This window comes from Podarcis raffonei, chromosome 13, assembly GCF_027172205.1.
Source record: "Podarcis raffonei isolate rPodRaf1 chromosome 13, rPodRaf1.pri, whole genome shotgun sequence".
NCBI lineage: Eukaryota > Metazoa > Chordata > Lepidosauria > Squamata > Lacertidae > Podarcis > Podarcis raffonei.
Window position 1 is genome coordinate 43,821,469 of NC_070614.1, and position 12,115 is coordinate 43,833,583.

The 12,115-nt window shown below is 48.6% G+C and overlaps 1 protein-coding gene across 4 annotated transcripts in view; it reads left to right on the forward strand.

Moving 5' to 3' along the window:
- ADCY4 (adenylate cyclase 4) overlaps window positions 1-12,115 on the forward strand; it is a 67,112-nt gene that overhangs the window by 28,998 nt on the left and 25,999 nt on the right. For all 4 annotated transcript variants that reach the window (XM_053361457.1, XM_053361455.1, XM_053361458.1 and 1 more), the window contains exons 6-11: window positions 802-956; window positions 1,112-1,223; window positions 1,948-2,075; window positions 4,660-4,818; window positions 5,670-5,802; window positions 8,025-8,207. In XM_053361457.1, coding sequence (XP_053217432.1) covers window positions 802-956; window positions 1,112-1,223; window positions 1,948-2,075; window positions 4,660-4,818; window positions 5,670-5,802; window positions 8,025-8,207 — 870 coding nt within the window. The remainder of the gene's footprint in view (window positions 1-801; window positions 957-1,111; window positions 1,224-1,947; window positions 2,076-4,659; window positions 4,819-5,669; window positions 5,803-8,024; window positions 8,208-12,115) is intronic.

The following is a 12,115-nucleotide window of genomic DNA, read 5'->3' on the forward strand; positions in this document are numbered from 1 at the left end:
CACCAAGTTGGGGAACATTGTAGATAATATAGAGCAGGATGGACTGACCATCTGACATGGTAGAGTAGCTTCCTATCATCCTATGTCCTGGATCAGGCCCTTCTGGCTTGCATCCATTCCGTCAGGCCTTTGATTTACACACAAGAGAGATGTCAGTGCTTAAACCTTCCTGGAGGTTACCAGTAAAGGTTGGACGTTCTTCTGCCCATGCACAGAGGAGCTATTTTCCTCTCCAATCATAGACAAAGAAAGGCCCCTTTGAACTCTTTGCACGGGGAACTCCCAGGTTCTGACACTTGTAAAAAGAGTTCAGCAACAAACCAATTAATGCTGAAGGTAGCATAGCATTCATTCAGTTCAGTATTGGAAGTCCCTAAACTGACTTAGGGATGCGGGTGGTGCTGTGGGTTAAACCACAGAGCCCAGGACTTGCCTATCAGAAGGTCGGCGGTTCGAATCCCCACGACAGGGTGAGCTTCCGTTGCTTGGTCCCTGCTCCTGCCAACATAGCAGTTCGAAAGCACATCAAAGTGCAAGTAGATAAATAGGTACCGCTCCAGCAGGAAGGTAAACAGCGTTTCCATGCACTGCTCTGGTTCGCCAGAAGTGGCTTAGTCATGCTGACCGCATGACCCGGAAGCTGTACACCGGCTCCCTCGGCCAATAAAGCGAGATGAGTGCCGCAACCCCAGAGTCGGCCACGACTGGACCTAATGGTCAGGGGTCCCTTTACCTTTTTATAAACTGACTTGGTTGTTCCTAATTCCTCCTACCACCACCTTGCTGTGCTGATCCTCCTAGGAGCATCTGCTTCTCTCCATCCTTCCTGCCTACATTGCCTTGGAAATGAAGGCCGAGATCATCGAGAGGCTCCGGGATGGAGGCCAAGCCCAGCACCGTCACGAGGGCACCAATAATTTCCACAACCTCTACGTCAAGCGCCACGAAAACATCAGGTACTTGCTTTTGACGCCATCTGTCATCTACAAGATTGCCCGACCTGATGTATGTGCATTAGGGCTGAACAATTGGGAGGTGGTTGGGTGAATCCCACTCCATTGCATGGTTCCACCGAACATCTTTTGTTTCTCTCTGCCTCGTCCTCTCACAGCATCCTATACGCCGACATTGTTGGGTTCACGCTCTTGGCCAGCGAATGCTCCCCAAAGGAGCTAGTCCTCATGCTCAACGAACTCTTTGGCAAGTTTGACCAGATTGCCAAGGTGAGTAAGAGAATATCTTCCCTCCATAAATACCCTTCCCGTGCCTTAAAACAGTTTGTTCTCCTTAGATTGGAATCGGGGAACCTGATGTTGTAGGAATACAGCTCCCATCACCCCTGGTCATTAGCCAGGGGCTGATGGGAGGTGGAGTCCAGTGACATGCAGGGAAATCTTGTACACAAGAAGCTGGTGTAAAATTAAGTTAAACTGGCATAAGAGTGTGCTATATCCAAACGCCAATCTGGAGCCGATCTGCTGGCTGAGCTGGACTAAGCTTTGCAGAGAGAAAACAAGCCTTTAAACAGAGTTAGAACACCCTTTTTGCAGGCTTAACTTATACCAGGTTCCCAGGTTACATGACCCAGGTGAACAGGCTTAGGATGCAGCCTAAACCCCCTTTTCCAGCATTTATGCCAGCCCCCTCCCCCAAATCCTGGGTGGTGCAGTTGTTAAGGGTGCTGGGATTTCTTAGAAGACCCCCCCCCGCTTCCTATTCCCCTCCCAGAGCTACAATTCCCAGAGCGGATTAACAACCAGTGCCTTTCTTCAGGGAAATTTGGGGGAATTGTGCTGTGGTGGCCATAGAAACATTCTACCCCTCTGTGCAGAAATGGTACCCTAGCTGAGCAGCCCTAAGCCAGTGAGTCATGATGTGTACGTTGCCAAGGAAACCGAGATGTTGTCTCAGGTGGCAAACTTCATCCTCAACCCTGTTCCCTCCCAGGATAACGAGTGCATGAGAATCAAGATCTTGGGCGACTGCTACTACTGCGTCTCTGGGCTGCCTGTGTCACTGCCCAACCATGCCCGGAACTGCGTCAAGATGGGCCTTGACATGTGCCAGGCCATCAAGTGAGTGGAGTGGGCAGTTAGCAGGTGAAATGAGAGGGAGGGGGAGGAAAAAATGGGGGAAGGATCCCAAGTCATGAATGAGGTCTGAGCAGCAGCAACATTGGGGTGCTCTGGTTTGGTACATGTGCCATTCAAGATCTACAACTCCATCCTTTAATGTTATACAACATATTGGTGGGACACGGGTGGTGCTGTGGGTTAAACCACAGAGCCTAGGACTTGCCAATCAGAAGGTTGGCGGTTCGAATCGCCGCGACGGGGTGAGCTCCTGTTGCTCGGTCCCTGCTCCTGCCAACCTAGCAGTTCGAAAGCACGTCAAACTGCAAGTAGATAAATAGGTACCACTGTGGTGGGAAGGTAAACGGCGTTTCCGTGCGCTGCTCTGGTTCGCCAGAAGCAGCTTTGTCATGCTGCCCACATGACCCAAAAGATGTACACTGGCTCCCTCAGCCAATAAAGCGAGATGAGTGCCGCAACCCCAGAGTCGGCCACAACTAGACCTAGTGGTCAGGGGTCCCTTTACCTTTACCTAACATATTGGTAAGTTATATTGTAAGCTATATATGTTTAAGGAAGTTTTAAGGAAGGAGCCGCCCACAGTGGCTGCAGAAACTCAGCCAGATGAGTGGGGTATGTATGTATGTATGTATGTATGTATGTATGTATGTATGTATAAATAAATAAATTCCACAGATAATTCACCTTTAAAGTCCTAAATGTCCTGGGCCCAGGTTACTTCAGGGACTCTCTCTCTCCCAGTATGAGTCTGCAATCTCTAGATCAGTGGTCCCCAAGTTTTTCAGGCCATAAACTCATCCCCGGTGCTCCCCTATCCTACAAAAATATATTATTTAGAATAGTGCTTTGCATGGCCCACTAAGGAAGATAGTAAAACAATAAAATTCAAAACAGTAACAATGAATTGCACGTTTATTCAAAACCCAGTTTAAACTATTTAGTTTAATTAATTCAACAAAATCAATTAACTCAATACAGCGATACCAGCCATGACTAATGGCTACCTTTCAACAATTTAGAATCGTACATACGAATGTGACCAAAGGAATGAACTCCGGAAGCAACAAGAGCTATAAAACATTGCATATGAACAGAAGAAGGTGTTTTGCTCTAGCTCTAGCCTGGCCAATCATGAATAAGAGATCAAAGCACTGGGAGGGACCCACCTCCAGTGCCCCACTGCCATCCCTTGCCTCTTAGTGCCCCCTAGGTAATTTCACCTCTGGGGTGGAGACAATACCACCCACTTTGAGAACCGTAGCTCTGGATAAGACTTCTTCAACCTGATGCCCACTTACTCATCTCAGATCTTGTTGGACTCCAACTCCCATCAGCCCCTAGCCAGCATAGTCAACAGGCAGGGTTTATGAAAGATGTAGTCCAGCAACATTGAATCATAGAATTGTAGAGTTGAAAGGGAGCCCAAGGGTCTTCTAGTCCAACCCTCTCTGCCCAAGGTGGGGCTCAAACTCACAACCCCGAGATTAAGAGTCTCATGTTCTACCAACTGATATTTAATCACTCCCTGACCTCTTTTAAAACAGGCTAGTAGAATGTTACTGACTTGACCAGGGATGTGGGTGAGCCTCTTGGGCTTGGCAATTGGAAGGTCAGTAGTTCGAATCCCCACAACAGAGTGAGCTCCCGTTGCTCTGCCCCAGCTCCTGCCAACCAAGTTTGAAAGCACACCAGTGCAAGTAGATAAATAGGTACTGCTGTGACAGGAAGGTAAACGGCATTTCCATGCGCTCTGGTTTCTGTCATGCTGTTCTGTTGCGCCAGAAGTGGTTTAGTCATGCTGACCCATGACCTGGAAAGCTGTCTATGGACAAACACCAGCTCCCTCAGCCTGAAAGCGAGATGAGCGCAGCAACCCCATAGTCACCTTTGACTGTACTTCACCGTCCAGGGGTCCTTCACCTTTTACCTTTTGTGTTGTTGTTTAGTCATTTAGTCGTGTCCAACTCTTCGAGACCCCATGAACCAGAGCACGCCAGGCACTCCTGTCTTCCACTGCCTCCCGCAGTTTGGTCAAACTCATGTTCGTAGCTTCGAGAACGCTGTCCAACCATCTCGTCCTCTGTCGTCCTCTTCTCCTTGTGCCCTCAAATCTTTCCCAACATCAGGGTCTTTTCCAGGGAGTCTTCTCTTCTCATGAGGTGGCCAAAGTATTGGAGCCTCAGCTTCACGATCTGTCCTTCCAGTGAGCACTCAGGACTGATTTCCTTATGAATGGATAGGTTTGATCTTCTTGCAGTCCATGGGACTCTCAAGAATCTCCTCCAGCACCATAATTCAAAAGCATCAATTCTTCGGCGATCAGCCTTCTTTATGGTCCAGCTCTCACTTCTATACATCACTACTGGGAATACCATAGCTTTACCTATACGGACCTTTGTCAGCAAGGTGATGTCTGACTTGCTATTTTAATTTCTGAAATACTTTACGGAGGTGTGTCCCCCCCCCCCCACTTTTAACCGCTTCCATTTATTTCGTTACTAATTTGGAGCAGGCATTTTTAATAAAATGCAAACTTATTTTGTCCTGTTTGTCCTCTCACAAATAGAAAGCTGCGTGATGCCACTGGAGTGGACATCAACATGAGAGTCGGAGTCCATTCGGGGAACGTCCTGTGTGGGGTGATTGGGCTCCAGAAGTGGCAGTATGACGTCTGGTCCGATGATGTGACGCTAGCCAATCACATGGAAGCAGGAGGTGTGCCAGGGTGAGGGAAGCGACATGGTGAGAGGGAATGCTCCCATTTTGGTCCAGGAAAGGCTTTGGTTCTTGCTTATGCAAGATTGAATGCTGGCCCCTAGTGGCCTAGCAAGGAATCTTCACAACAACCAAACAAATACAGTGGTACCTCCGTTTATGAACTTAATCTGCTCCGGAGGTCCGTTCTTAACCCGAAACCATTCTTAACGTGAGGCCCGCTTTCATTAATGGGGCCTCCTGCTGCTGCCACGCCGCCGGCACCTGACATCCGCTCATATCCTGGGGCAAAGTTTGCTACCCGGAACACCTATTTCTGGGTTAGCGGAGCTCGTAACCCGAAGCATTCGTAAGGAGGACGGTACGTAACCTGAGGTTCCACTGTAACTGATGATACACATTTTTTACTGTGTTGCTATTTGTGGGACAGAGTGCTCCTGAGTTATTGTATAATGAACAAGTGGCCTCTGTCTGTCCATTCTGTTGTACAGTGGTACCTCGGGTTACATATGCTTCAGGTTACAGACTCCGCTAACCCAGAAATAGTACCTCGGGTTAAGAACTTTGCTTCAGGATGAGAACAGAAATTGTGTGGTGGCAGCACGGCAGCAGCGGGAGGCCTCATTAGCTAAAGTGGTGCTTCAGGTTAAGAACAGTTTCAGGTTAAGAACAGACTTCCAGAACGAATTAAGTACTTAACCCGAGGTACCACTGTATACATGGATAGGACTCCATCTGCCATCTGGGGTGACCTCTAGTGGTGCATGCCGGGAAATGTCCTAAAAGGGGGGAACTGTACCTCTGTGTCCTTGGCTGCCCTCTTCTGTATCCGTCTACATTCCCATCTCTTTTCGCTTTCAGGAGGGTTCATATCACGGAGGCCACGTTGCTGCACCTGGGTGGTGCCTACGCTGTGGAGGAAGTTTGTTTCTGGCCACGAGACTCTTACCTGAGGGAGAACAAAATCAAAACCTTCCTGGTCGTTGACCCCAGGGTGAGGAGATCTGCTTTGAAACTGAAGGTGGTGAATCCACTTTTTAGGGGAGAGGGAAAAAAGGAAAAAAAAGCTTCACCTGGACTTCCTAGTCTGTGATAGATAGTTATCAGCCAGTTTCCATCACTTCTTGGAAAGGAGATTGAGATGGTTGTGGTGGAGCATCTGCAGGTATACTTTGGTGAAACTTACTATCTAGTCAAACCTTCCCCAACCTCAGGTCCCCAGATATTGTTGGAATACAACTCCCATCATCCCTATCTATCAGAACCAGTGGGCAGGGATGATGGGAGTTGTAGTCCAACAAACGTGGGACCCATGGTTGAGAAAGGCTGGTCTAAACCCATATTAATCTGGTTTCAAACCTGGTTTTGGAACCCGCTCAGCCTTGGTTGCTGTTATCAATGATCTCTACTAGGATAAGGACATTCTTGCTTCTTTTCCTGGATCTCCCCACAGCTTTTGATAACATTGGCCTCGGTATCCTCCTGGATCGGCTTTGTGAGACAAATGTTCTAGGGCTGCCATACGTCCAGGACTTCCTGGACACATCTTGGATTTGTCCGTCGGAAATAGTGTTCGGGTGGAATATGTGAAAATCAGTAAAAATGTCTGGCCACCCATATTGGAAGTCTTGATTTTATGGTAAATTTCCTTTACTATAAAAGCTCAAAAACTTCAATTATTTTGGAGATTTTGCAGAAAAAGCTCAGCAACTTTGCCCCCCAAAAAGCTCAACACTTTTGAAATATGGCAACCCTATTGGCAGGGGCATATTGGCGGTGGGGGTGTGGCGACCCACCTACGGGGGTTCTGTGGTAAACTGCGCATGGGGCACCGGGGCGATCCATGCACAGGGCAGCGTGGTGATCCGCCCAAGGGGGCAGCGTGGTGAGCTGCCCACAGAGTCCGCCTGGCAGACGCAAGCCCCACACTGCCATTTCGGGCAGCATGGGGCCCCGAGCCGCTGTGTCACTCCCAGGAGAGATATATGGCTTGGGCACACTGCAGGCCAGGCCCCACGGTAAGTGCTGACCCCTGCAGTGTGCCATTTTTTCATACCCCCTCAAGGATGACGCCCAGGGTGGACGCACCCCCCCTCCTACACCCCTGCCTATTGGTGACACTCTTCCACAGTGGGTTCCACAGAATGGCTCTGAGGGAAGGCTTATCAGCCCCTTGGCATCAGTGCCTAGGACTTGCCGATCGCATGGTCAGCGGTTCGAATCCCCGCAGCGGGGTGCGCTCCCGTCGTTCGGTCCCAGTGCCTGCCAACCTAGCAGTTCGAAAGCACCTTCGGGTGCAAGTAGATAAATAGGGACCGCTTACCAGCGGGAAGGTAAACGGCATTCCGTGTGCTGCGCTGGCTCGCCAGATGCAGCTTGTCACGCTGGCCACGTGACCCGGAAGTGTCTGCGGACAGCGCTGGCTCCCGGCCTATAGAGTGAGATGAGTGCACAACCCTAGAGTCTGGCAAGACTGGCCCGTACGGGCAGGGGTACCTTTACCTTTACCTAGTAGTAGTAGTAGTAGTAATAATAATAATACATTTTATTTATACCCCGCCCTCACCGGCCAGAGCCAGGCTCAGGGCAGCTAACACCAATAAAATCACAGTAAAAACATAATTGGGGGGTTGGGAGAAAAACAACCCCCCCAAAAAGCCAAATTTAAAATACAGGTTAAAATGCAGCCTCATTTTAAAAGTAGCTGATAGATCAAGACCATAAGGGGAGGGCAACATAAGGGTCAGACTGAGTCCAAACCAAAGGCCAGGCGGAACAGCTCTGTCTTGCAGACCCTGTGGAAAGATGTCAAGTCCCACAGGGCCCTAGTCTCTTGCGAAAGAGCATTCCACCAAGTCCGGGGCCAGTACTGTAAAGGCCCTGGCCCTAGTTGAGACCAATTCTCAGGGCACACTTTTGTCCCCAGTGCTATGTACCATCTATGTGAAGCCGTTGGGAGCTGTCATTAAGGCATATGGAGCAAAGTGTTGCCGGTGTGCTGCTGACACACAGCTCGGTTTCTCCATATCTGAATTGGGAGTGGCCGCGCAGGCTCTAGACCAGTGTCGAGCCACAGTTGTGGGTCCTCAGGCAGTGCAATGTGTTGGCCCTCAGTGCGATTGTGTCATTGTATGTAGTCCTCGATATATGGATGCCGCTGGCTGGGGTTTGTTACTCAGGACTTCCACTTTCTCTTCTGGTTCCTGTTGTCTTTAGGCTGAAGAAGAGACCTCCAGTGGCACCCTCTCACCTGCGCCAGGTGAGGGCTACAAGATGAGGGCTCCAGCGCGGATGACTCGCTACCTGGAGTCGTGGGGGGCAGCCAAACCCTTTGCCAACCTCAAACACCTCGACAACCTCCCCGCAGAACCGGCAGGGTTTGTCAGGAGCAACTACTCGGTACGTCCAGCAGGTTGTGCTCATGTCAATGCAAGGACATGTGCTGAGAACCCTCAAGCCATTTGAGCTGCCCATTTTCTTTTCTTTTTATATATTTTTATTAATTTTTTAACATAATTTCATATCATATACAATTTTTAGACTTCCATCAACCACATCTGAAGATTTTTCAATCTTTTTCACTTGATTTACATTTCTTAATTTCTCTATTACTTTTAATAATCTTTAACTAATAATTCTCTTCATAATCTTCCTTGCAATATTTCATATAGACCTCCTTACACAACTGCTTGCATAATCTGCTGATTACAGTTGCTTTTCAAATAGTTCGCATATTTATTCCAATCTTCTGAGAATCTCTTGTCCCACAGGTTTAGAATCCTTCCTGTAATCTTATCTAATTCTGCATAGTCCATTAATTTCATCTGCCATTCTTCTTTCATCGGTAATTCTTCTTGTTTCCTGAGCTGCCCCTGTTCAGCTGCCATGTTTATTTTGGCAAAATGGATTATGGAGAAGCTTCTACTGCTCTCTCTAGTGCATCTGAGTTTGCACACAAAGGTTCAAAAGCATGTTTTTAGAAAGGAGAGCAGAAATGATATTATCTTATCAACCGCACTCACACGTCTTTGAAGCAAGATACAAAATGCAGTGCATATTAAAACCTCACAGGTTTCTTATTATCATTGTTTCATTGCATGCCTATTCCTTATTTCCTTGTTTCATTGCATGCCAGTGTGGTGTAGTGGTTAAGAGCGGTAGACTCGTAATCTGGTGAACCGGGTTCGCTTCCCTGCTCTTCCACATGCAGCTGCTGGGTGACCTTGCCTCTCAGCCCCACTCACCTCACAGAGTGTTTGTTGTGGGGGAGGAAGGGAAAGGAGAATGTTAGCCGCTTTGAGACTCCTTTGGGTAGTGATAAAGCGGGATATCAAATCCAAACTCCTCTTCTTCTTCTTCTCCTTTCCTCCAAGGAGCTCAATGTGGCATGCATCGTTCATCTCCTCCCCATTTTATCCTCACAACAGCCTTGTGAGGTAGGTTAGGCTGAGAGTGAGTGAGTGGCCCAAGGTCACCCAGCGAGCTTCATGGCTGAGTGAGGATTTGAACCTGTATCTTCCACATCCTGGTGCAGCACTCTAACCACTTGTGGGCCAGGACTAACAGACACAAAGTGCTTGTCTGCTATTTGCAGTTCTGCATTCAAGCACAAAATGTAGGGTTATCCAGGAAGGGGGCGGGGGAAGGTGTTAGAGTTCAGAAGTACATTTTACATGGGGTGGGTATTGATGGTGGAGGATAAGAAAACCATCTCACTGCCGCACATGGTTTTTGGAAGCATGTCTTAAAACCACAGTTGCTTTGCTGGAAATGTCGCTCTTTGGGGGGAACCCAGGTGCCACAATTTTCTCTTCAGCGTTTTGAAAAAAATAGGGAGGAGAAGGTAAACAGCAGAAGTTTCAAAGCACCTTTCCTACGGCCATTGAGCTCTGGGATAAAATAACCTCCTCACCTGCTCACGTGCTTCTGGGAACCTCTGTTTTTTTGGGGGAAGGGCTGTAGCTCATCTAAAGGGGAGCACATTCAACCCCTGGCTTCTCCAGGTAGGGCTGGGAGACACTCCTGTCTGAAGTCCTGGGGAGCCTCTGCTACCCACTGCAGACAATACAGTGGTACCTGAGGTTATGTACTTAATTCGTTCCGGAGGTCCGTTCTTAACCTGAAACTGTTCTTAACCTGAAGCACCACTTAAGCTAATGGGGCCTCCTGCTGCCGCCGCTCCGCCAGAGCACGATTTGTGTTCTCACCCTGAAGCAAAGTTCTTAACCCAAGGTACTATTTCTGGGTTAGCGGAGTCTGTAACCTGAAGCGTATGTAACCCGAGGTACCACTGTACTGAGCAAGATGGACCAATGCTTTGACTCAGTATAAGGCGGCTTCCTAGGTTCCTAAATTCCATTTAAGTACATGGTGTAAAGATAGAGCAGGGGGAAACAGTTGTGTTGCAGATTCAAGGCGGAAATGGCAGAGACTTCAACTAGAAACATGAATTGGACCCAATGTACCGTATTGGCCCGAATATAAGCCACACTCCCCCCCCCCAATTCCAATCGTTAAAAGTTAAAGTGCAGCTTATATTCACGACCTTACGCCGCCGACAAAGCGGTGCAGCTCCTCCCCCCCAAAGCAGCCTGGGAGTGTGGGGCAATGATGCCTAGCCTGCCCGCCGCTCCCAAGCCTCCCCATATCTGTCAGAACGAAGGGGCGAAGGGGGGGAGGCTGCCGGCAAAGCGGTGCAGCTCCACCCCAAGCAGCTCAGAAGCACAGGGCAATGGCAACCATCCCGTCCGCGGCTCCCAAACCTCCCCCCAAGTCGCCGAATTTTTAAGGTGCAGCTTATTTGCCGGTGCGGCTTATATTCGGGCCAATACAGTATTTGCAGGAAGTGTGGAAAATGAGGGAGCAGGTGAATTAGAAGTGTCTTTTTCTAGACTCTCACAACACCCCCCCCCCCAAAAGTCAAAGGCATCCACAGAAAGCTGTCCAGATTTTCCAAGGACAGGAATTTCACAGGAGAAAGTCTGGGTCAGCAGCTGTTTCCGGTGAACATTGTATGGATAAGGGGGGGATTAAAAGGCACATGAGGGATATGCATTTCACATTAAGTGGAGATGTGGATGGGCCCTTAGTCTTCTTCTTTCTGCTGCTAGATGCTGCCAGTTGCATGAGAATCAGGGCCTAGCTAGATGCCATGCCGTAGCCGCATGAGAGAGCATCTGCTTTGCTTCTAAAAGGTCCCTCCCCAGCTTTTCCTGGTGGGTCTGGTAATTTCCCCAGCCTGAAACCCCAGAGATGCATTTCCAGTCAGTGTCAAGAACCCCGATCTAGGTGAGCCCCATAGTCTGACTCAGTATAAGACATCTTCCTGTGTGGGCCAAATGCATTATTAGCAATGATGTCAGAGGAATTTGCAAATGAGTGGCAAGTGTGGGCGCCCATCTCCTGCTGCAGGAGGAAGGACCATGGCTCAGTGGTAGAACATCTGCTTTGCACACACAAGGTCCTAGGTTAAATCCTCAGTGTCCCCAGATAGAAATGGGAAGGATTCCTTGTCTGAAAACCTGGAGAGCTTTTTCCAGTCAGTGTAGACAGTATTGAGCTAGGTGGTCTGACTTAGTATAAGGTAGTTTCCTACTTTCCTAAATACACCCTCAACTAAAGGCAGTCCCTCTGTAACAGGCACCCCCAAACTCGGCCCTCCAGATATTTTGGGAAACAACTCCCATCACCCCTAGCTAACAGGAACAATGGTCAGGGATGATGGGAACTGTAGTCCCAAAACATCTGGAGGGCCAAGTTTGGGGGGTGCCTGCTCTATAATGCGAATGTGCTCTAGCTGTGAGATGAATATTGCAGGTTGTCCATTTGGCAGCACTGTCTAAGGGAGCTTCCAGGCTGTCATTTCAATCACAAACCATCAAATTCAGGTTTCCAAATTAAAGCTGATCTGGAGGATTTGCCCCACAAACCTACCCTCCCCTTCCGCAAAAAAAGAGAAAGGATTGTATTATTTTGCAATAAGGAAAGTGATAGGAAAATGCATTGGAAAATGTGGGATAAGGTTTGCTTGATTTAGCAGCCTCTTGTTTCCCTGCAAACAATTTGCTCAATAAATACCGTATTTATTGCTCTATAAGACTCACTTTTCCCCTCCTAAAAAGTAAGGGGAAATGTGTGTGCGTCTTATGGAGCGAATGCAGGCTGCGCAGCTATCCCAGAAGCCAGAACAGCAAGAGGGATTTCTGCACAGTGATCCCTCTTGCTGTTCTGGCTTCTGAGATTCAGAATATTTTTTTTCTTGTTTTCCTCCTACAAAAACTAGGTGCGTCTTATGGTCTGGTGCGTCT